The 27,276-nt window shown below is 33.0% G+C and overlaps 1 protein-coding gene across 1 annotated transcript; it reads left to right on the top strand.

Annotated features, from left to right (window-relative positions):
- Positions 1–21,586: 21,586 nt before the first annotated feature.
- Positions 21,587–26,843, top strand: LOC128554809 (fibropellin-3-like). Its single transcript, XM_053536123.1, has 5 exons — positions 21,587–21,598; positions 24,370–24,559; positions 25,329–25,442; positions 26,011–26,124; positions 26,695–26,843. The coding sequence occupies exons 1-5, from the start codon at positions 21,587–21,589 to the stop codon at positions 26,841–26,843; spliced, it is 579 nt and encodes a 192-aa protein (XP_053392098.1).
- The last annotated feature ends 433 nt before the right edge of the window (positions 26,844–27,276 follow it).

Below are 27,276 nucleotides of genomic sequence, written 5' to 3'. Positions count from 1 at the left end.
GCCCAGAATGGACCCCTGAGGTACACCAGCATTGATAGAATTCCAGTCAGATTTTGCACCACATATTACCACACGCTGCCTACGATTTGAAAGATAAGATGAGAACCAAGAGTCCAGACGACCAGAAATTCCAAATAACTTAAGCTTATAGAGTAGACCAGTATGCCAGACACGATCGAATGCTTTACTGATATCACAGAAGACGGCCCTGATCTCTTTGCCGGAGTCAATTGCATGAGTGAATGTGTCGTAAAGATAAACAAGTTGATTGACTGTGGAATCTCTTGGCACAAAACCAGATTGTAAAGGTGTAAGAAGATTGTTATCCTGAAGATAGTTGAAAACATGTTTAAATACGATTCTCTCAAAGACCTTACCGACTGTACTTAGAAGAGAAATTGGTCTATAATTAGTAACAAGAGATGGATCTCCAGATTTGAATAGGGGTGTAACATTTGCTTCCTTCCATCCTTCTGAAAAAGTGCAACAGGTAAGTGAGTAGTTAAAAAGATCACATAATGGTGAAGCAAGTTCAAAAGAAAGTTCACGCAGAATTCGGTTGTTTACCCCGTCGGGACCGGATGCTTTGCCGAGTGGTAGGGTTTTAAGTACAGACTGAACTTCTTCTGGTGAAATTTGAAGTGAATTTAGGAAAGGATGCTGAGTGTTTGGACTGTCAGGCAATGCTGGGGCAGCCGTTTCATCTAACAGGGATTGTTCTTTGAAGAAATTGTTTAACAGGTTAGCCTTTTGTTTGTCATCATAAACAACTTCATCATCATATACAAGGTTGGAAATGGTACTTTTGGTTGTTGGTTTAATGAAGGATTTCATACAACACCACCACGATTTAGAAGACTTTGAGTGATCTGTTGGGTTTTTGGCAAGTTTGGAAATATGAGTTTTCTTTGCTTCTTTGATAAGTGTAGTAATACTATTCCTAAGATGCCGAAATCTAGACCAGTGTTCTTCAGACCCAGTGTTCTTAGCTTTTCGATAAATTCGTTTTCTTTTTCTTATAAGTTTTTTTTATATGAGTTGTATTCCATGATGGATCATTCTGCCGTATGAAAACTTCCCTGTTTGGGATGCACGATTTTGCAATTTCCAAAATTTGATGAGTTATATTTGAACAATAAGTACTAATATTTTCATCTTTAAAAGAACTCCAATTTATCATCGATGCTTTCTGGCGCAGAAGATCATAGTTTCCTTTATCAAATAGCCAAATGTGTCTCTTAAAAGCTGGGTTAGAATGCTTCTTTGAATTTAAAAGTCCGTAAGTAGGGCAATGATAACGTATTTCTTGGGATAAGAAGGGTTATATAGATAACTATATACCAGGAAACTCATCAAAAAGACACCGGCAATAACAGCAAGAGAAAACCTTGAGTTATCTAGATGTTTGACGCTTTTAGGATAATTCTTTTTCACTCCTGCGGTGACTGGCATTTGACTTGACTGTTGTGTTATATAATGTAAGGCCGTGAATATTGACAATAAAGAGAAATGAAGACTAAACATGAAGCTTATGAGGACTAAAAATCTAAACCGTCCCTGCAAGCAAAAATTCCTCATGATGGCTGGTTTTCTATAAGTATTTTTGGTAATGTTATTTGCAAGAGGTAAAACAGGAAGAATTCAAAAGCCAACAGGAGGAACATAACCAAAACACAGTATATTAACAGACAAGAGAAATATCGAAAACGTATTAGAAAATACTCTGTCGTCAAAGAAGCATTTGGAAAGAAATAGAAAGGACCTAATCTAATGGTGAGTATTAGGAGAAGAAAAGAGATCATTATTTGTAATAATGATTAAGTTGACTTAAAAGATACATTTACACAGAATAAGTTAAGGACTGCAAAGTAAACGTGTTTAAAGAGAATATAATATAAAAGGGAAATAGATTCGGTTATATTTAGCAATGACTAATTGGACAATTTCGGTCAATGAGAACGGCGATCATAATTAAAATCGCGTATTGTAGTTTCTTAGAAAAAAAAATCAATGGGTTAACGTAACGCATGTGATGACGAAAAAATGTTTATAAGGTAACATATTTGCAAATATAGAAATACATGTACTTAACGAAAATTGTAATTACGCAAAAGAATGAGACATTTTTGTTCAAATAGCACTGCTGATACTCAGTAGTAATTGTTTTTGGGGAAAAAAGGTGGATATGTGAATAGCTTCACATATGTAAAGTGCGCGAGTGAGTTTAAGTCAAGGATAATATTTAAACTTAAAATATAAAAGAGCATTGAACGCTATGCACAGCTATGTCACAAATCATTATGGTTATACACGAAAGATTCAGCTACTTATTTAAAAGAGCATAGAACACTGTGCACGGTTGGGTCACAAGTCCTTAAGGTTGTACATAAAGTATACAATATACAGATACTTATATGGAAGAGCATTGAACAAGATACTTCTAAAAAGAGTATAGAACACCATGCACCACTATGCACGGTTGTGTCACAAATCCTTAAGGTTATACACAAAATGTTCAATATACAGATACTTATAAAGAGCATTGAACACTATGCACGGTTGTGTCACAAATCCTTATGGTTATACACAAAATGTTCAATATACAGATACTTATATGAAAGAGCATAGAACACTATGCACAGTTGTGTCACAAAACCCTAAGGTTATAAACAGAATGTTCAATATACAGATACTTACATAAAAATGCATAGAGCACTATACACAGTGAGTCACATATCCTTAAAGTTATACACAAAATGTTCAATATACAGATGCCGATATAAAAGAGCATTGAACACTATGCACGGTTGTGTTTTAAATCCTTAAGGTTAACACAAAGTATACAAGATACAGACACTTTTATAAAAAGGCATTGAAAAATATGCACGGTTGTGTCATAAACCCTTAAGGTTATACAAAAAGTATTCAATTTACATGTACTTATACAAAGAAAAACAACATTAGACACTGTGCATGGTTGTGTCATACATCCTTAGGGTTATTCACAAAGTTTCAAAATGTAGGTAGGTCACACAGACCTAATATTTACTGTATGAAATATTGGCAAAGTAGCCTGACGTACATGTACAAAACTATATTTGTATATACTATATTTATTAAACTTGAGTAGGTATGTCGTATAAGAAACATGTCTCATCATCAAAATAGATGCTCACATTTTTATTGTGATAAAGACATGCAAGTTTTCATCAGTTTGTATCACATAATTTTGTAATGAGGCGCGTCACATATTGAAAATATGCATTTTTGACTATTTCAAGGGCCATAATTCTGGAAATAGGGGATGGAACCAGGCCGAAAAAGTGGGGTACCGCAAAGTCTTATTATGCTATAGACTCATGCAAAGTTTCACAAATTTAAATGAAGTGCTTTATTAAGTTAGGCGCGTCGCAAGGTAAATATGTGCATTCTTTTTAACTATTTCAGGGGCTATAACTCTAGAAATAGGGGGTGGAGCCAGACAAAAAAAAATTTAAGGTGCGCAAGTTTATATCTTAATAGAGACTCATAAGTGATTTCCTCAATTTAGATGGAATATATTTGTACTGGGTCCGCCGCAAGGTGAAAATGTTCATTTTTGTCTCTTTCAAGGTCCATAACTCTAAGAATAGGGGGCGGCGCCAACCAAAGAATAAGGGGTGCGCAAGTTCATATCATGATTAAGACTCATGCAAGTTTTCATCAATTTATATTAACTTGCATGTTTCATCAATTTATATTAACTACTTTGTGACTAATTTTGAGCTAGACAAAGTGAAAATGTGCTTTTTGACTTTTTCAGGGGCCATAATTCTGGAAAAAGGGGTTGAAACCAACAGAAAAGTATGAGGTGCGTAAGCGCATATCATGATAAAAACTCATGCAAGGTTTCATCAATTTATATTAAATACTTTTTGAGCTAGGGGCGTTACAATTTTTCGGACGGACGCACGCACTCACACACGGACAAGACATCATGGGGGCGAGAAACTATTACCAGTGGTAAATAATAACTTTAGTAGCTTCTTCTGCCTCAACATTAAGAGCAGTATGAATAAAACTTGCATGATATAAAAAATAGGTTATTTCAAAAAGAAAATTATATAAAACTTGAGATTATACTATATTCCAAGTCTCGTTATAACTGTACAGAGGGTGTTTGGAAAGATTCATTAATAAGTCAAAACTGACCAAAGAACAAAATTAGGACATACTTACATACACACATACATCTATATACACAACATTACATATGATCATAGTCATACGGGTACTCATCCCGTCCAATAAAACACAAAAAAGTACAAAGTAACATTTACGTAATAAAAAGGAACATTTCACTGATATCAAGTCAAATTACTGGCTTAACAGATCGATAATTGGGAACGCTGTAGCCATATATACAATTTATAAGATTTCGTATAGTATGTGACACTTAATACTAATATATGATTTGTACATTTACATAACAGAATCTACGATGCAATTTATTCGAAGTGCTTAACGACCCGGCTTATACTAAAATCCTTGCATAATCTGCGACCCTTTTCGGTAAAAATTATTTTATAACTTATATTTTATAAACCGTTGGATAAAATCTTATATGTAAACATTTCGAGAGACCGCGCTTAAATACGTATCAAAATGGAACATGTATATAACAACTATATAAATATCGTAAGATCTCGGAAATTGCCGAACACCTGTGCAAAATTTTATGAATGAAAAGTTAGTCGTGTGGATAACCTGTATAAACAAACTGGTCCGAATTAAATAGTCTGTTTGTAGAATAACCTCTTTAAATTTTTAATTTTATCTAGAAAAAAAATAATAATACAGACAAAACTGTTAATCGTCAAGTCTAAACTTTTTTGTTACTATGACTTTATGTTTCTATATGGAAAAGTAACATAGACAATTTTATCATTGCAATATTTTTTTTCATAATTACACAGTCAAACCTCATGATACAATGTGTATCAATATATATTTACGAGAAGCGCTTTAATATAATAACTGCTCGAAGATTTCGTGAAAAAAAAACAATCAACCGAGAATATATCTCCCAGGTCATCTTGATGCTTATAAACAAAAACACTTATAACTAGTCGTTATAAGCTGAGGGAAAGGCTAAACTATCAGCCTATTTTATTCAAAATTCTTATTTTGAAAGAAGTGTACTATAATGTTTGCATTTATTATTTTAGGCCAATATCATGAAAACATGGGGTACTATTAGATGCTCTAATCTATCATTAATAGTACTTTTCCAAGTCCACAGGAGACGCAATTCGTTTAACAGTTTGGTTGATTCCGTCTCTCACTTTTATAAGAACCGTACCGTCAGAAGACCAGGCCCCGATGATTTTCCCGCTCTTGACCATGAGGCGCGCCTTGTACAGAATTTCAGACCGGAATTTAGTCAGATCTTCGTTCAGAAAAACACCTTGGCGACCACTTTCCTTAAGTTGGGAACGGTTAGCATAGAGTTTTTGTCTTGCGCGATAAGTTGAAAATTTCACCAGAATATCACGTGGTTTGCCATTTTGTTTTGGTTTTCCGACCCGATGAGATCGAACGATTTCGTGCAACTGAATATTAGCATTAAGAGATCGTTGCTTATTTCTCTTATAATGCTGTCTGTATTTTCACCGGTTGTTTCTGCAACTCCAGATACTCGCAGGTTGTTACGTCTGCTGTACTGTTCGCCAGCGTCTACCGAGGATTCCAGGACCTTAATACGTGACTTCAGCTCCTGATTTTCAGATTTAAGCGTCTGATTTTGAGCTTGCAATTTATTGATTTGAGTTTGCAATCCGGAGACTACACCTTGCACAATAGTTTCAATTGACTTCTGCATCATTTCGTTTACATTGGCTTCAATTGTATCCTTAAGAGCAAGCGCTATTGCTTGTATCGTATTTGTATCTATTGTTAAGTTAGCTGGCGAGCCTGTTATTTCTGTATGTGCCATTGTGGTATCTGTACTTATTTCAGTTTCACATAAACTTTGATCCATATTTGATATTTTGCTTTTTTTAAAATCGAAAGCCTCCTCGGGAGATGATAAATCTCTTTTTTTCCAATTATGACTGTCAGGTGTAAATACGCCACTCATATCAAAGCAACACCCTTGTTTACACAAAAATACCTCGTAGCGGTCAAGCTAAGCGGTCAAGCGGTGAATATAAAACGTTACTCACATTTAATCACGTGCAAAACATGACCCTGTGTCTATATCCGTGACAATAGATACATGTAATTTCTCATTTATACATGTAAGTTCTGCTTTTGTTGTTGAAGCGTCATATGCAGGCGACAGGTAATGCCGAGTTGACATGTGGTATCGTTATCAATTGATGGAACTTAATTTATGCTGTAATCATTAATTAATTTGTATTTGCATGTTCTTTTCAACATAATGAAAACAAAGACAAATATCAAACAGGGAATGCCACGTACCAAAATCGCAGCCTCCCCAAAACGAAACCTACAGCACGCAGACGTGCACACCACAAACACACACACACATGCACACACACAAAGCCAACAAACGAGGACAAAACGAACAAACAAAGGAACACACACACCTACACGCGCACACACACAAAGCCTACACAAGAGGACAGTTTTATTTTAATTTTACGTCGCAAACAATTTATTAAAACTGATTTTGCTCTTATCTCTGTAGTGACTTATGCTTATGTGAAGTCTTTTTAGCAACATCCTTGTCATTGTATGAAAGAAGAACTTTTTATCATGTTTATAGAAAAATAAAGTCCTTTTCAACATTAGAGCAGCATTAGAAGGAACTTTGATTGAAAGGAAATGGAGAAAATATAAAAATAGTGCACCAAAGAGTGTTTTTCATATCATATATCCTACATTTTCTAAAAAACCAGCTCGAGGGCGAAGCAACTATAGAATGGTTTACATTAACCAATAGTAACTACACTCGTGCACTGAACTTACTAACATATTCGATCAAAAACATAGCATTGTACATGCAACCATTCAAGCATTATTAAACTTACCTTTTCCTGCAAGCAATATTTTCAGCCTTCAAAACTTTCATGATAAACTTGAGGCCTATATCAGAAGTTTAGAATCTAAGGCCAGAACCAGGATAAATATGGTAATCTGTGAGTTCAAATTATTCTTGATAAACTGCCGGTGGAAGTTAAGAAAAATCAAGACCGTGATCATGGTGACACGGACTGGCAGTTACAAGAACGTGCTATACATCGTGAAATTTTTATTCTGGAAACGGGAAATTTATCAAGCGTACCCGCATAAAATCAAACCCGAGAATATTGAACGACGGCGGCATTTCTGCCAGGAGCGAAACAACGACGACGATTGCTACTAACAGAGACAGAAATACATCCAGAAATACAAACATTAATGCAAGAGACAATAGACGCCCGAAACCTGCGATAGTTTGCATTTTGTGACGGAATACATAGTACTATTAACTGCAGTAAATACGTTCACAGTGAATCGCGAATAAACATTGTGAAAGAAAAACAATTATTTTTCAACTGCCTATGAAAACATCAAGTATCGAGCTATCATTCAACCAAAATATGCCAAAAATGCCAAAGAAAACATCACACATCTATATATAGACCAGAGCAGAATTACCAAAAAGATTCAGATTCGTCTACAATGCAACCGGAAGTGTCGGTAAATCACTCTACAGTATCATATGACGTTTTACTATAAACTGCAAAAGCCAGCATACGTTCCGGAAATTCGTATACAGAAGAAAACGTTCTTATCAACAAAGGGTCTCAGAGGTCATTCATCACAGAAGACTTTTCATACCAACTTCAACTTAACGAGAAGATTCACTTGTCTTCGTTTGGTAACCATGACAACAAGATCATGCATTAAGACTTAACAACCAACCAACTCATCACAGATGACCACAAGACGTTACCAATAACAATTGCTGATTGGTCCCATTGTTGCAACTGTTACGAACACTTGTACCGATAGGGGCTTGAAATTTCGGCACTCATTACTTTTGGCAGATCGTAGAAGACCATATCATACGCGGCATCAGACCTACAGCTGTTAAATCTAAGCTTTGCTATCTCCTGTCCAAAACGCACACCAAATCCTATGAGTCATATTATGAATGTTATTACTACACTTGTATTGAATTGTGAATAAATTACTTTTGCCAGCCCCAAGAATGTCAGCGTATTACGCGCTTAATTGTTCACGAAGTCGTGGCGCTGCGCCTCCACTGACGTCACTTCCGTTTCCTTTACCTCTAAAGTTTACCTAACAACCACGAATATATGCGCATATTCTATTGCCTCGGTAAAATTTAGTCTCTCGCTTCGGACATGATCGAGGCATCGTAGATTTTAAGGATCTTACATGACTCACTGTTAGTGTAGGATAAGATTTTTCCAAACCGAGGGACAGAGGCGCCACGCTGTATCTCGTGTTTTGGAAAACAATGTCTGTCCTGATATGCATTAATATCTTTTTTATATGAAATCTTTTTAAACGCCTCGCTCCAAATTTATCAAACTGACTCCACAAATTTCCATGGAGGGTCACTAACGGAACACATAAATGATTTGTTTTGTCGCCAAGATAGGAAATGAAAGTCTGCTTACCCTCCATAGTAATATAGGGTATCTCCATATGACCACATTTTAACAAATGGAAATGCTAGTATCTTATGGGGGTTAAAATGATATCTCCTCTCCTCCTGTTTTTCTATGATGCGATATTAGATAATCTGAAACGGATCCTGAAAACTATAGCCGCGCACTAATAACATGTATTTTGATCATACAAACACATAAGGTCACTGTAACCTTTTTACCCCCTTTTTAAAATTGGTATAAATAATCAGTATGACATGACGATGTGTCGCGTGCAGGAACCATAAATCTGCCAGTGTTACTTTTTGAATTATCTCCCTTTATGGATTCTGGTCTGTAAGTTTGCCGTTCGTGGATGGATTTAGGAACAATTTTGCAACAACGATCAACATGACATAATGACTGTCACGTGCAAGACCTTTAAATAAATCTCTCTTACTTTTTGTATTATCTCCCTTTATTGCATATCCATCAGGAATCCCTGTCCATTCTGAAACCTTTTATTCAGGGATGGATTAAAAAAACAAATTTATAACCAGTGATTACCATAACTGTACTCATTTTCCTTTTTAAATTTTCCCCTTTTATTAAATGATCTTGTCCTGAACATGACAAGGAACGTGTAATGCAAATTGCAAATAAAATGACAGAGAACACATACAGGAAATGTAATTTACATTGACCATGATCTACCCTTCTTACTTTTTGAATTATCTACATTTATTGGATTCCATCCCAATTTCGTGTCAAGTCTGTAGTTCGTCGTTCGTGGATGTATTTGACCAGACATTTACCCAGATACTACCTGTCAGTTACCAACCATTTCATTTTAACGTAGATAAATATCTTTAAAATACCTTTATCGTAATACAAATACTAGTATTTACGCAATTAACCAAAAAAAACATGCTAGTCAAGTATTCCAAATGAAAGAACAGACTGTCATTTGAATTATTGTAGAATTAATGTTTCTCTTCACGTAGGTCTTTTGGTAAAATATAAATTTTGAAAGTTGTTGACAAAGGTTCAAATGTAGACCTCGGCAATGACAACGCCAACACCTACATTCCTTCGGCCTCGAAATTCTTTAAACCTGCTCGTATATTTTGTCACCTGCGTTCTCATTTTATTGTAGGAAGTAAAACATGAAACGCATACATGCAGCAATATGGTCTCTTGTGCTTCTCTAAAGTACAGGTAAATATGACTATTTTAATACTACTTGTATTATATTGATTCAGACATATGTTCGAAGAATTGATATGATACGTATCAAAAGACGACTTTTAAATAATCGCAAATAACTATCATATTTAGCACTTTTTTGTTTTCTAAAACAAAGAATAGATCTAAATGCTAAATAATAGTCTCCTTGACCATTTACACATTTAGTTAGACCCAGCAATGATAACAGTTAACAGTATTATAATAGAATCTGTTACAATATACAACATGCGACAAAGAAAATCAAATTGAGTAACTCTAGATGACTTTCTGAATATTTTTATAATAATTTCTATATAAGTTTAGACCATTTAACTACGACTAATTCTGAAATAAAGGAGATTGGAAAGTATATTTATTTTTTTTATAACAGACTTAGGCTTCGCCTGCGTGGATACAATCCTCTGTAAATTAGAAGATTCGAATAATTACTGTAATAAAAGGTCTGCATCATGTGAATGTAAATCAGGTTACATATATGTGGGCAGTAAGTGTGTTTCCGGTAAGTAAATGTTGTTTACAGACATAGAATGCCTATGATTATGAAACGTGTCACATTACTGCAAATAAGGGTGGAAAAGAATTATAAGAAATAGCGCCAAGACCTGGTTACTTGACCCTTTAACTTAACCATCATCATGACCATTAACATTTTATCCTGTCTTTAAACAAGCGATTTATAAAATTTATACAGACATGAATATCCGAGAAAGCAGCTAAAAGCCTCGCTGTGAACATATTTTTAATCCATTAAAGGCACTCGCTACAGTTTTTCCGGACGGGTCGTTATTTACCCCAACACCGTGCCAATTTGGTTGTGTTTCTAATCGATGTAGCTCAATGCAGACTTGGTGCGGTCTTTTGCGCAGCCCGGAAGTGATTATCTAATGTCGCGTACGGCAAAAATTCGCAAATTATTGTATGTTCGCATGCATTTAATGTACAAAATGTATAATATACTGACTAAAGGTTAGGGTAAGTATCACCATGGTTACAAATTATATACATATTTAAAGTACTTTTAGTTCAAATTGCTTCAATCCGACATATACTGGAGTCTGTTATTTATACCAGCGCTCAAACTCTGCATTGAGTCACAGCTGTTTCTAATCCCGTACCGTACCCGTACCGTACATTTGTAAACTATAAGATTTGTTTAAAAAAAAGGGCGGAAACTTTCATCGTTCTATGCCATCAAAATGCTTCAGAAACACCCTAAAATCCGCTTATGAAGAAATCTGCCGTTTGATAATTTTATATATATATTTCTAAATCATTTGCTCAAACACTGAAAGAGTATTTCGTACCAACCTGCGTTGTATAAATGCCCGCCACACCCCACCTCGTTGTAATTTGATTTAAGCAAAATCTAATATGGCGACCTATCAATTTTCTTTTTGTTTTAGATTAGGTAGACATAACCAAAGGTATGTGCAGAGTTTGATTAAATTCTATTATGTTAAACTCGTTAAAATAGCAGAAGTACCAACTTAAAAATGACAAAAATATGCAAAAATAGCCCTTGGGTCTGCTGAACAAGTATTCCTTTCTTTACAAAATCATGTTCTTTTGATTTCTCTGAGCATATTTCAAATAGATATATTGTTTTCCGTTATAAAAATGCTTAGATAATCAAATTTATGCTGATTATTGTACTTTACTGAAAGATATTTTAGGATTACAGAAATTTTGAAAAATGTATAAAATAGCAACATATCTAGGGGCAAATTAAATTGAAACAAAGCTGGTGACCTAGTATTTTTATTTCATTTTTCAATACATCATAACATGATCTTTTAATACAAAACATTTCATCAAAATCTATTATTGAGAAAGAAATTACGAAACTGTAGCGAGCGTCCTTAATAGAATACATATAAAGAGTCTATACAAATTTCCGGTTAGCCTATAAATAAACCGGTGGTTCATTTTCTGAAATAAGCTATTACACAGTCTCAAAAAGTCAAGAACGTCCGAACACGAAGTCACGAATCAGGCAGTGTTCTAAAAACTTTACATACAACGTTTAAGTAAACAAACAAGCACACATAAGACACTTGTACGAAGGAAAGGAACTTACAAACTAAAAAAAAAGATGTAAGTATTGTGTATATCTGTTATAGAAGCGCAGTTTGTTTCTTAATTTGGTAATCATTCAAAATTTCAACTCAAGTTTATTTTCGTTTTTTTTTTATTTCACAGAGCTTAAGATATAATAGGTTATGAAAATGCTTTTGGATGAAGCTACATGCATAGAAATACAATAGTCCCAGAGAGAAGGAAAATACGATGTCCAACTTTAAGTACTTTGTCCTGTGTAACAATATTAAATAAATATAAGTATATATTGATTTTGAGATTTTGAGTGCTCGGAGGAGAACTTGTTTTTCTATAAAGAAAAGATGACCTTTTCTTAAAAAAAAAAATAATTTGCTTATCTTATTTTAGAAGTATTGAAAACTTTTCAAGAGAAATTGATGTACTAAGATAGACTTGTAGAGAAAAAAAACCTTAACAGAAGCGTGGGAGTAAAATTACTGGCAACAGTATTACAAGCTGATCCAGCATTAGATATGGAATACAACCAAATCACAGCAGCAATACAATAAACTCCTGGAAAAAAAAGCTAAAAAGAGACAGAAATTGCAAGCACGGAGACAACAGCGGACACAAAAGACATAAAAAGCATGTAAAACAATGGTGACACCTGCAGCAAAGCAAACTAAATACGAAAACGTACAATAGAAAACATGTTCAGCAAGCATGTTCAAACGATAGAAGGAAAGTTGCAAAACTGGAATACAAAAAGTCAACAAATAATAACTGCGTTGACACTTTGAAAGAACATACTACACGTACATGTAGCTTGATTAACAGTGATGAACATAATAAATTCTGCATTGAAAGTACAAGTTTTGAATATGAAAAATATCAAAACAAAATGGAGAAAAATATTCACAAAGTCAAGGCTTTAGCAATATAGATTATTCATTGTCGCTTTGGAATACCTTAATACTTTTAAATCATTTTGCAGATAAGCATGATAATATATGACAGTGTGGTTTACTCTTTTGAATATATATTTGCAAAAGAAATGTAACATTATTTAAGATGTTTTTTTTTCAAGAATAATGTAGTGTGGCACATTACAAATATATACATAATGTCATTCAAGAGTTGGATGTTGCCACAATCACACATGACCGATGATTTATAATCATCTTACTTCGTTGAAATTTATTTTAATATCGATTATTGGTAGAGAAAGATAAAACAGCTGTAATTGTCTAACAGCGTAGAAAAACAATATCTGAAGTTATTCAAGCGTAGGATTATGCTGCAATCACACGCATAACTGAAGAATACCGACTGCTACAGCTCTAGGGCAAATTTAATGAGATTTGAAATAAATTGTTTTGCCGTGTATTATTGAATTAAAATATCTTAACAATAAAAATGTTATAAGCATGGATTTTCAGTTTGCAGACCTTTGGTAGCGCTTTGTAAATAATAGAAATTATTTTCTCTTGCGAATGAATAACCTTATTTTGCAAGGAAAATCTGTAAACACCGTTGCTAGTCAGTTACGTCACAATCGCTAAGCAATCGATGACCTTGGGGTATTATGGTCTGTTATGCTTGGTTTCTGGTCTGCATCTTATCTATATGCCGGATATCGGTTCAACTAACGGTATATAAGCAGAAGCAGAAAAAATCCATGCCAATTTCTCTTTCTCGATTTAACACCGGAGATAAAACAAATTGTCATCATAATCAGATCGTGTTATAATTATTCAGATCTATATATCAAAATATTCGAAAAAAAAATGTATTGTTTTTATCCAAATATTTCTTAAATATAACTCACAATTTTTTAAATGAAACAAAGGCATTTTTTTCGGAATAGGTAAATGTGACGTTGTTTTCTTTTAGTCTTTAAGGAGACATTAATTTTGAATGGACAACCTATTTTACGCATAATAAAAATAAATAAAGTAGGTTTCTTAAAACATATTTTAAAACAGGACAAAAAATGTATATTCTCATAAAAAAAAAACCAAACAAAAAAAAAAAAAAACGTTTGAACGAATGATAAATCTTTTAAATGTTAAATATGTTATCAAAAGCAGTCGAGCTACTTGCAAATTTTGTTGCGCGTTGGACACATTTTCTAAATTTAAATTTTCATCCATTCCGTCATTTGTGTTTTCAAACAAATTTTCCTGAATAGCAGACGATATGTCTGAAATTTCTCGCCTTTGTAGGGATAATACACGTTTTTTTTTTGTATTAACGTCTGCAGAAGCCCGCGGGATTGTTTGTGACCGAGACCGAAGGTCGAGGTCACAAACATATCCCAAGGGCTTCTGCAGGCGTTAATACACAAAACAAACGTGTATTGTCGCTATTCTTGCATAAAAAAACATTACACGACGACTAAATGCATTGTTTTCATATGTGATGACTTGACGATTCCGGTACCTTTCTTATTTACCATTCTTGTTGTTCTTGGAAACGGTAAACATGTTTTAAATATCCATATATCCATAACCGGGGCACACATAACAACAACACTACTAAAAGCGTGATTTGAAGGTTTTTGAGCATCTTATTTTTATTTTTAGTTATTACAAATGTTACATTACACATAATTTTGCATATAACTTAAAAATTTGATAAACAGGAACACAATTATTTTAAGAATAACAACTTTACATTCTAATTATTTTGAGTACGAACAAACGGAGTACGGATGAGTACGAAGCTAGTGACTAGCTTTCGAGGTTTATTATATGAATTCTGCGAACAATCAGGTAAAAACAAACCGACTGATACTAACAAAAATCATTAATATAATACCTAAAAACGGGTAATAGCACAAGTTACACGCGATACTTATTTATTCACAGTTATTTACAATAACTGAACAGACGCTTTGTAAAGGGAGTAAACTCTAAGAGAAGCTAGAGCGTACATTGATGGGGGCAGTACGTTTGGGGTTGGAAACTAATACAGCTAAACATACTATGGATTACATTGTATCTATAATGCTACAAGAAGAGGTTATTATGGAAGAAACAAGATGCATATGCCAAATATCAGTCTGCGCAGAAATACATACATACGTCCCAGGCAAAGCATTTCAAAAATAAAAATCATGTATTAACAGCACGTGAATTGCCTTGTTTGCACACGATTTTTCTCCCGTTTATACATGGGCGGATCCAGTGAAAAAAGTAGTTTTTATGCAAGAATGGGTATTTCTGCACGTTTGATAAATCGGAAGTGATGGCGTGACGCCATTTAACCGGAAAACGTAGAATAAGAAAATCATTTTATGAATATGGCAACGTGTGAGTAAAAATATTACAATGGTATTATTACTATATTTCTAAAGTCAAATTATGATATTAAAACATATGACGTGTTAAATTATTCAAAATATTGTTTTTAAAGTTGGCGTAGAATGTCCGGTTCGATTTCTTGGTTAAATATCTCAAAAATAAATGCACGGATCTATACGTTTTATTTCGCCATGTTATAGGCCATATGTTTATATACAACTGTGAGACGTTTCACCAACATGCACACGTCCCTATCCTTCGTATTTGCTGAATTTTCTGAGTATATTTTGAACTTTTGAAAGATCAGAATTAGATCACATTATACACTATTTTGAAACCGGTTGAGATTTTAACTTGTATTTTTACTCAATTATGTAATATCAAAAAAGCCTTTTCCTTCAATCTTTTTCCCGCTATATTATCCGTATTGTTCAGCAACAATACATTTTGGATATATATATCAAAATATGCACAATCTGGCAATTTATCTATATTAAAATTAACTTCAATATATGGACTAAACCAATGAAAATGACGAAGATAATCAACAGAAAATTCTTGGTTGGTATTTTCTTGTCTGGCTATTTCAGACGATAAAATTATTTCTTGTTCATTTATATGATTACTCAAAATAATTATTGTATTTATTTTAATGTTCTTAAGGTGTAATTACAATTCACTTTACGATATTTTTTATAAGGGTTTGACCTTGAGTTATGAAGTTTTCTTAGTTATTACCAGCTTCGATTAATGAAGTTTACTTAGTTATTACCAGCTTCGATTAATACAAATATTAACTAAAGTTGATTTATGATATCGTCTACAAATTTGTCATAACAGTTACAAAACATATTCATTTTTGTTGATACTTTAAAGACCCACAATGAATTTGCAAACCAAATAATTCGTTATAATCTTTGTTTGTTTGTTTACATTATTATTTTTTTTTGTAATGAAATATTTTCGCTCGTTTAGGCACCAGGTCTACAAAATAAATGTCTTGGCAAATTTTGTACATCAATCCATATATTCCCATGAGTACCACTTTTCGTTGTTTGATATGAATTTTTGTTTGGTTTAGATCTATTTCCTTTATGTCCCTTATGACACTTAAGATCTTCATAAACGTTGTTATCATTATGGACATCTAAATTAATTTTCTAAACATTTGATTATTTCTGTCCCTTTGTTCTTTCTCATATTTTTTCCAGTGTTTTCTTTTTTTCAGATATGCTTTTGTCAATACCATATTAAAGCGTCTGTTCAGGTCGAGAAAATGTTCAAATAAAACATTTCTTTCTGCCTGTTGGTCAGAGTTTTTCAATTTTGTGGCTAAATTAGAAATGTCCTATTTAACTCCTTCTGGCAGCAACGCCAGTTGTTCTTTTAACTCGGGTATTGCTTTTAACTATACTCTTTGCCCTACCAGTGTTTAAGGAACACAGGATGTGTTATTTCTTCATTAATTTTATTTCTCTGCTTGAGTCTCTTGTAATTTTATGTTCAGCAGTTTCATCTCGAAATTATCTTTTAATCTTTGAAGCCCGTTTTATAAGCCAATTTATCCAACTTTGATAATGACATTTATTTAATAAGTTAAGTTTAACGAGTGATACCATCTACTTTCACGATCGGCAAACAATTAACCGTTGGATCGTAACCGGAGGCAAATATTAACCCGACATTTGTATCAATGTCACTGATCCATGGTGTTCAAATCAAGAAGCAAACCAGTCTTATAACTATATCATTTTACTGCCACCTGTCAATAGGTACTTTAGTTTTCGCTTACATAAATTTTTATCAAAGTTTAATAGGATATAGTCTGGACAAGAGACATTTGATAATAAGGCAGTTATTTTGCAAAAATCAACAAGTTGATATCAGAAACTATAGTATTTCGGACAAACATAAATTCGGCTGACGGAAAATAAAGTGCCATGAAAGTGAGAATCGGTTTTGTCCCTGTTTCGATCCTTCAATGAAACTACTCAATTTAAGATCTTAAGAATCAGACAGACTTATTTGTTGATTTTAAATGATTTTTTAAGATATATTGCAAATGATACTGTAATGGATTTGCAAGTTATAAAAGCTGAGTGATGATTTGTTTTATGATACTGCCATTTTGCAATAATTAAATGGAGAAAGATTCCCAAACAAATTAGTTTCATCTGCTATACTCTGATGAAAAACATGGAGAAAGATTCCCAATCAAACTAGTTTTATCTGCTGTACTCAGATGAAAAAGGTCAGAAGATTTTTTTTCTGTCTTAAAGACACTGACTTCCAGATCGCACGATAAAAATATAGAGTTTTGTAAGATACCGGAAATTTATTGAAATATGTAGCTACATTTTTATGAAGGCTTTGAAACTTAGTAACTGACAAATTATAAGTTAGGGAAACACATAAATTTAAATTGATTTTACTTTTTTCTCCATTCAATATTGAAAAGCGAACTTTGCGATATTTCGAACTTTAGTTACATGTTCCTTCGTGTTGTTTAAGTAAAGACCGCGGGAAAATGCTTCATGGATCGATGCGATTTGTTTTTGTTTGGCATTATTAATAAAGTTAAGAAACAAAAAACGGATGTTCTTATGTTCACAATATGAACAAATTTCAGTTTTAAAGGAAGATCATTCTTACCTAAAATCAGTGACTTTAATTTACGCATTCCATCCAACTTAAGATTACAATCTTGAAGCAAATAATGCAAAGCGAACCAAAACGATTACCACTAAAGTGAACAAAATATTTGGGCTACAAGACAAAAATATTGGAAGTACAATGGGCTACCAATAAATTCGCAGATTTCTGAAGCCCTGGCGGTGATATTATGTTTTTTCCTGTAAAGAAAAAACAAATGTAAAATTATATTACAAGTATTTTATCCAAGGACTCTGTAATTTATTTAAGCCTGTTCTACTACAAAACAATAAAGTACATGTGCAATAAGTGTTCATATAGACCAAGTGAAAATGAAAACGATACGATTTGTAGGGAACATATTATATAAAGTAATATCTTACTGATACATCAGAACAAAAAGTTTCATTTTATATATTTACAACAGAAGAACATTTTAAGACGAAATTTAAAATTAGTTTTATTCTTCATAACACTATTTTATTTATATAATGGGAGTTTTGAATTTATCAAGTAAACGTTGCGGACCTGATAATATAAAAAAGTTAAATTTGATATCGACCAGTATACATGCCACTAAGCAACAATATAAAAGTCTTAAAAGAGAAAGAGTTGGATAAAACATTAAACGCACTATAAGACAATAGTGGTAATGAAATGAAATAATCTAGGAAATTCAGCTAGGCCAAATAGTGCATTTAAAAGATTTATTTTTTGAAAATTCCAAAGTATAATAGAAGATTACAATCAACAATATATTAAAAGCATTATAGAGAAACTTGAAATAGAAGCAAACAATATGCATGAATGAAGACACATATACAATGAAAAAGTAATAGCTGAGTTACATGTCTTATAAAGAGGGTGTAACAATTAATTTTAAGTCTGGATTGTTCTTTGTTAAAATTGCATAAAACAACTTGCCATTCATATAAACAAAGTTGTTGAACCTAATCTTTAGTTGTCTCGTCATGAATCCATTCAAAACTTACATGTCGAATGTGAAATAAACATTCAGTTCAATCTTTCCAGTGTATTGACATAGTTCATGGACAACCGTTTTTGTTGACGAAGTTTTATGAAATATTTTTTTTAAAACTAAAATACAGATTTCATTGGATATTGATTAAACTGACTTTATTGATGAACGCATTTCTTTGTACCTGTAAAAAAGACAATCAGGCAAGAAGATATAATTATTAAAGTTAAAAAATTATTACAAACTATTGTTTTGCTAAAATTTCTATCGTTTATACTGAGCAGAAATTTCGTTACCATGGCATCAATGCACTATATTCTTAAAAAAGTAATAATTTTGTCCAAATCCGTAAAAAATATAGTGTTTTGCAATATATTTACGCATTTACAACAAAAGATAAAAGGTAAGGGTAGATTTCTTTGAAGCACAAAGCACCACAAACACTGCCACAGAGCCACGCATTTGCAAAGTAGGCCCACAACAAAAAGAAGCTGTAACGGAAAAATGTAATAGACGGGCTGCTTCAAAAATACAACAAGTGCATTTCAATTTTATGCAAAATATAGAAAAAGTGTGGAGGAAAGGGTAGGGGGTAGAAGGGGGTTTGGGTTGAAGAAGAAAAGTGAAAGTGGAACAAGGATGAGTATTCACAACGAAAAGTAATTTCATATACATCAATGCGACACGTTTTGAGAAAACATTGTTTCCTGATAATTATGCCTGTCTCAGTTACAGCTCTGCCACTTTAAAGACCACACACAACCTAGTGACCTATTGTTTTCTTCCTAAATGATCTCCGTGAAAATCATTCTGGTGGTACAGGTGTAGTACAGCTGACAGGTGGACGATTTAAGCTCTCCCTGAATAAATGTGTTTACACAATTTCATCTGCTCACTTATTCAGTCAATCACTTTTCAATACAGATAAATAACTATCAAACACCGTAGAAGCAGAATTGTCTAAACTCAGCTCAATACATTTGTGCATAATGCTACATTCATTTACGAAAATGTTTTAAATTTAGACACATTGACTTCGACTAATATTTGTCACTGTCAATTTGTAACTAGGAGCTTGTATTTTCCATTGTTTTACAAATCATGTATAATTACCATCATGGAAATACAAAGAATATACTTATTCTATGGTGCGTTTTTATGTGGGTGGTAACATAGCGTTTTGTTGATGCAATTACAACACAAAAAGATATATTCACTTACATGCTAGTAATAAAATCTGTAAAAAGATCCTTTATAATATATAAACAAGAAGGGTGATGTTGACATCAGCAAACAAATTAAAGTCTAATTGTCATTACCATTGTCATCACGATGCACCATTTTTTACACACAATAATTGTCAAACGAATTTAGGGCTAATCCGATAGACTGACATATTTGGAGTAAAAATCATCTGCAATGTCAAAACAAATATCAGCCGTTGTTGGAGAAATTGCCACTTTTCAAACACCATGATTTTGTTTAACTGTATGAAATTGGTACATAATATCTTATCGGAAACTGTTTCCTAAAATAATTTTAAGAATACTGAAATACAAAACAGTAAACTTATTGTCTCTATCTTCCAAATTGTTTTCATGGCAACACAGTCTTTAAGCGAGGTTTAATTTGTCTCTCATTACTTACATCTAGACTGTGAAATAAAGATACAATCCCGTTTGAAGTGTATTGACATAATTTATAGACAACTGTTTTTGTGGACGAAATTTTTGGACATTTTTTTGGTACAAAATTATAGACTTCATTGGATATCGAGTTCGACAAAATCACAAAACCCGGACAGTAACCTAGATGTTAAAGAAACCTAATTCACTGACACATTTCATTGTAACTGTATAAGTAGTTGATCATGCAAGGATATACTATTGTTAAAAATATTTTAAACTATGGTTTTGCTAAATTTTCATACCTTATACTGATCAGAAATTACGTTACCATTAAACACGCCCTATTTTCTTACTAAAAGTATCAATTTTGTCATTTTCTTGATAATAATTTAAATGTTTAAAGCCATACACCAAGAACAGTCTACTTTCATATAAAAGTATAACACCTGTATTGTAGGGTGAAGATTTAATGAACAATACAGATGTCATAACACATATCACATTTTTGTTCAAACTGTTATTTGCATTTCCGTCGATATTAAGCATTCACAAAGAGATTGTAAACGCTCCAGAATGGGAATATCAAATATATTATTTCCAACAGTGCTCATCAGCTTCTTAAATTAAAAAAGTCAACATGTCAGAGTTTTTTTTCAATCATGTCGTCAACCATAAACACGTACAAATATGCAGCCTTTGGTTTCCTTTCCATGCTGTTATTTCTTTAGGCGTTGTCAATCACGTTAGCATTAACTGCCGACGTCTGTCTGTCTCGACATTGTTTCAAATAAAAAAGCTGTCATTACATAGTAGCTAATAGACATTTGCCAATTAAAACGAAGTGAACTGTGGACACCTAGGACGACCGATATTTTATGGGGGATGGGGGCATCTCCATATGATTAGATTATAGGGTGTGTGGTAGGAAAATCACGCCCATAGTAATGGTAATGACTAGCTTATCATGCTGCCATTTTGCTGTGAGGAATAAAGATTCAGCTTTGATTGTCTGTCCGTCTGTCCATCAGAGAAAATTATGTCATACATGTACATAATGCTAAAAGTTTGTGAGCTACCGCCATTATACTTAATAGGAATGTTCTTCAACCTTACATGTAATGCATAAAAGACATGGTGGTCAAGGTGAGTTACTGTGACCGCAAACGTTCAGTCGTTGTCATCGTTCAACATAAACAGTTCTTTGAACACTCTAGAGATCACAATCATGGCTTAATCGTATTGCGAACTGGTCAAAATGTTTGTCTTACAAGTTTGAAACTGGATCAAAAATAGGCTATTAGGTCTTTAGATGTTTATGAAGTTTTTCTAGGAATATCATAAAGTAACATAGTTTTTAATCCCAGATAAATCAATATTGAAATTGATTTATACTCCATGAAGACAAATATTCCGACTAAAATTACTATAAATGGCCATGCTATTGACGAAATATTACCCAGTTTTAAAACGGACCAAACTTTTAAAAACAGACTAACTTTCTGACCATTTTTTATTTAAATATTTGTCTATGACATGATTTAGAAACATATTTTTTTTATCTCTGATAACCCTTTTTTAAATGTGTCCTACCATTAATAAAGAGAAATATTCAAACTCGGTTTCATTTAGAAAATATGGCGTATACATCGAAAAGAATACTTTTTCTGTATTAAGAATGACTGTCCTACTTTTCACCCTACATGACAAAGTTTTAATCTTCACCAAGACCTGAGTAAGACCAGCGTCATGACTTTGTCTTTGCCCCTTGTTATTGTTGGCAACATTCAGTGTAAAGACCAAAAATGCTTCAAGGTATTTAGGAGCTAAGAAACAAAATATTTTACTTAAATTTCAATAGTGACCTTGACCTAAAGGCAAGATTCAGGTATGCACATTGTCTCATCATCGATATCATTTGTGTGCTGTACGAAGGTAATTCATCAACGCACATAAAAGTTATGGGCCTGAAACAATTTTACTTGACTTTAATTTTAACCGACAAGCTAAGATGATGTGTCGACAGATTGTCTCATCATTGGGAACGTTTTTGTGTATTACCAAAATAATCTATTCCTGAATTAAAATTGAGGAGCAGCATCAGTTTATACTTGAGCTTAAATAGTGATCTTAACCTTAGATTTACAAGCATAGTTTATGCACGCTCATAATTCGCACAATTCCCTTTATTCACATACCATGTTTTATGAACCTAGCTTGAATAACTTTTGAGTAATTGTAGGATCCAGATTTGCGGACGGGCAGACGGACGTACGTTTTGGCATTTATGTGGCTTCGTTTTTTTGTTGTTTTTTTTTGTTCTCCTTCATGTTCTTTTAGCCACGTAAAAGATAAAAGCCACATAAAAGCTTAAGAAATGAATGACATCGAAGAAAAAGTACTGTTAGATATTATTCATACAGCCATCTAAGTATGCAAATGCTAGTTCAGACAGACAGACGGACGGACGGACGGACGGAGGTTTCTCTTTGCTTAGCCATAGTCACGCAGTGTTTGAGCCAAGATTACCCAGTGTAAAAAATTCTGACATGTTTCGTTGCAATTATTCTAAAACTGGACCCTCTAGTATCAACAGTCGCACACAGTGCTACCACAATAGCTGACTTTGATCACTTTGTGCTCAGATGTGCTCAAATCTCGGATGCGCAATTCCTAACGTTGAATTACATTCCTACACAATTTCATGACGGTCGTTCATTACTTTTTTCCGAAATGTATACTTGCAAATTTTCTCTGACGGCCAGACGGACGAACGAACAGACGAAGTTAAATTTATATAATACAACAAAATTATGTTGAGATCGCTCCCGTGAAAGACGATCGTCATAGATGTTCACATTCCACTTCGTCTTAATTCGCAAATGTGTAACAGTAGTTCAGCTGAGAATAATACATGTGATTTTCGGATAATATACAGTCAGTTAAAACTCTGAAAAAACCCTGTTCGGACCAGGTCAAAAGTCCGTTTGTTTAGAAGAATCCGGTTTTTAGAGGATATTACACAGATTTGCAAGAGGTATTAAATATGTTAATTCTTTCTTATTGTGCCAGACTATATTATGTTTAATTTCTGATAGGTTTTTCTTTTTCAGTATTTACATGAAATCTCTCTGTTATATAATGTATTTGAAGCATTATGTACACAACAACATCACTTAAAATGATACTTTATGATGAAAAGAATTTTTATGGACAAGCTGTTATAAATCATGGAACAAACATCATGTGAAAATCGATTTTTAATAATTCATGAGAATATTTATCTTTTCATACTCCGAAAACGATGTTATCTTATGAAAAATCACCTGTGCAGCAATAGATCAATTATCTTCTCCCTGTTAAATTAAGACATTTTGTACTTTATAGCTAATAGACAAAATACGGCCACACAGATAAAAGTTTTACCTACGTACATTTGAAATTGTTGGTTGGTTAATTAAAAAAAAATGAAATGTCACCTACTTTAGATATCGTTTTTTGATATCAAATCAAGGAGACAATACACAATAAATTGACAAAAAACTGTCAGGTTTTCAGAGAATTTTATGTATAATATTCCTAAGTGGCCACTACAAACCGTTTGGTTTTCAAAATTAAGAGCTTTCACAATACAGCGTGCTTTTTTAATTAAATGTATTTCGAGAAAAAATTGGGACTTTGAAAATCGTCTGATTTTAAGAGGATTCCGATTATTTGAAGGGCCCGGTTTTGGGAGTTCTACTGTATGCATGGCCAAAACAGAAAAGGGTAATAAACAGGTCTTGCGTGACGACTGAGAAATACATAAGTCTTGATTAAAGAATAAAATGGTATTTCCAGAAATAAATAAATGGAGTAATTTTAATTTTGCATTTACATCTGTTATAGTAATCGTTTACTTAAGTTTATACTTGCAGTTATTGGAGGTTTTAAATGTGGTTTTATCTTTGATGAATGTCATATACACGACAGAAACAGTGTTTGCTCAGGATCTACGTGTACATGTATCAGAGGCTACACAGAGCAGGGTGACGTTTGTGTGGAGAGTAAGTAATTTGGACTTTTGTGGACTCCAGTCCAATACTAAAAATAAGGAGTTAGTGGACTGTAGGTTTCGGATGTTATATATACACTAAATAACGGACGTGCGGACGAATTTAAATTCAGACAGTACAGTACTTGTTTATATTGTATTATCACGTGATAGAAATAATTTAAAACACAACAATCAAATGAATACCTTTTTGACAATATATTTTGTTGTACAAATATAAATGACTGCGACCCGAACCCTTGTCAAAATGGTGGAATATGTGCCGATGGCGTTAACACGCACACGTGTACATGTGTCAAAGGCTATGATGGAGATAATTGCGAAAATAGTACGCTACAATGTTTTCCATAATTCTGTTGTAGTATTAGATTTATGCAATGTAAAATGTTGACAAAATAAATATTTCAATTCTATTTTAATATTACACGAACACAAATATTTTATTTATTCATAATTATAAAGGAACAAATATTTCGAAACAAAAGAAACTTTCAGAATATATCTTATTGTATAGATATTGATGACTGCGATCCAAATCCTTGCCAAAATGGTGGTACCTGTGCTGATGACGTTAACACGCACGCATGTATGTGTGCAGACGGCTATAGTGGACCTAACTGCGAGAATGATTCGCTTTTGTTTAAGTTTATTTATTATTATGATTTTTTAATGTTTATAATTAACATTTGACAATATCAAAAATTCAGATTTGAGTAGAACACTTGACAAACTATTTTCTCTGTCCATAATGATAGGGAAGACATTATGACACCCAACAAACATATTAAATACAATTTTAACAGAATGTATTTTGTTGTACAGATATAGATGACTGTGTTCCGAACCCTTGTCTAAATGGCGGCACATGTGTCGATGGCGTTAACATGCACACATGTATATGTGTAGATGGCTATGATGGAGATAACTGCAAGAATAGTATGTGTCCATTTTTGTTTCTTTTGTGGCAGAAGTATAAGTACTAAATAAAGTTGAATATTTCTATATTTGACAGTTATAGGTATTTCAAATAAACATTAAATTATAAAATGGTAAACGGTCGTCTCCTATTTCAAAATCGACATATTTCGATTGTATCCGTTTTAGTATTACACAAACATATATTTTATTTATTCATAACGATAAAGGAACAAACACTTCGAAACACAACAAACATATGTTTTTTTATATAGATATAGATGACTGCAATCCAAATCCTTGCCAGAATGGTGGTACATGTGCTGATGACGTTAACACGCACACATGTACGTGTGTAGATGGCTATAGTAGAGCTAACTGCGAGAATTATGCGCATTTATTTTTTAAGATCCTTTAGTGTTAGGATATTTTAATGTTTATATTAAACATTTGACAATATCAACATTTCAGATGCATTTGAGTAGAACACTTCACAAACTATTTTCTCTTTTCGTAATGATAGGGAGAACATTTTGAAACACAACAAACTGTTGAATACAGTTTTAATAAAATGTATTTTATCGTACAGATACAGATGACTGTGTTCCAAACCGTTGTCAAAATGGCGGCACATGTGTCGATGGCGTTAAAACGCACACATGTATATGTGCAGATGGCTATGATGAAGAAAACTGCAAGAATAGTATGTGTCCATTTTTGTTTCATTTCAGGCAGTAGTCTAAATACTAAATAATGTTGAATATTTCTTTTTTTGACAGTTATAAGTATTTAAATTATACTTTGTACAGTATTAGATTGTAAAATGGTAAATGGTCGTCTGATTTTTCAAAATCGAAATATTTCGATTGTAAATGGACGTCTGCTATTTCAAAATCGAAATATTTTGATTGTATCCATATACATAGTTATTAGACTTTACATCCTGGTTCAGCAGGGGTTGTAACACTGTGGTTGTCTATGCAGATAAATAAGTTTTAAGAACAACATCCCCTGTTACAATGTAATTTAAAAATAATGTGTTAGTTATCAATTATCATTCAAGATCAAGTTGTGCTTTTGACACTAATCTAAAATTAAAAAAAAACATCCAGTTACGGTCAACAGGCTTGCGTACTGTTTCGTGGTATTATCACGTGATAGAAAGAAAGACTTCCAATTGGTTGAAAAATATAGGTGTGAAATAAAGGAACAAACATTTTAAAACACAACAATCAAGTGAAATACCTTTATAACAATATATTTTGTTGTACAGATATAGATGACTGCGATCCGAACCCTTGTCAAAATGGCGGCACATGTGTCGATGGCGTTAACACGCACACATGTACATGTGCTGATGGCTTTGATGGCGACAACTGCAAGAATAGTATATGTCCATTTTTGTTTCATTTTTGGCAGTAGTTTAATAATATTAAATATAGAGGATATTACATGAGTGTCTTTTCATATTGATTTTATTAAACGAGTTGAATAAAATGATAAAATGCGAGGCTTTGTCGAGCATTTTATCAATTTTATTCAACGAGTTTGATAAATTCAATGTGAAAATTCACAAATGTAATATTCTTTTTATCACATGTTAGCTTTTCCTGTCGAAACATAAAAAAAAAAACTACTTTCTTTAACTATTATAAACAGGTCAATTTGACCAACATCTCCTATACTGTAAATCACGTCGACGTCAAAGCTTTATTACACTAGTGTATTATCGACGTCAAACATGTGATGAATTACTATATTTGACAATTATAAGTATTCCAATTATACTTTGTACTGCATTAGATTTATAAAGTAGAAAATGGTCGTCTCCCATTTCAAAATCGAAATATTTCGA

Source organism: Mercenaria mercenaria, unplaced genomic scaffold (assembly GCF_021730395.1).
Source record: "Mercenaria mercenaria strain notata unplaced genomic scaffold, MADL_Memer_1 contig_765, whole genome shotgun sequence".
NCBI lineage: Eukaryota > Metazoa > Mollusca > Bivalvia > Venerida > Veneridae > Mercenaria > Mercenaria mercenaria.
This window is presented reverse-complemented; position numbering and strand designations above follow the sequence as displayed.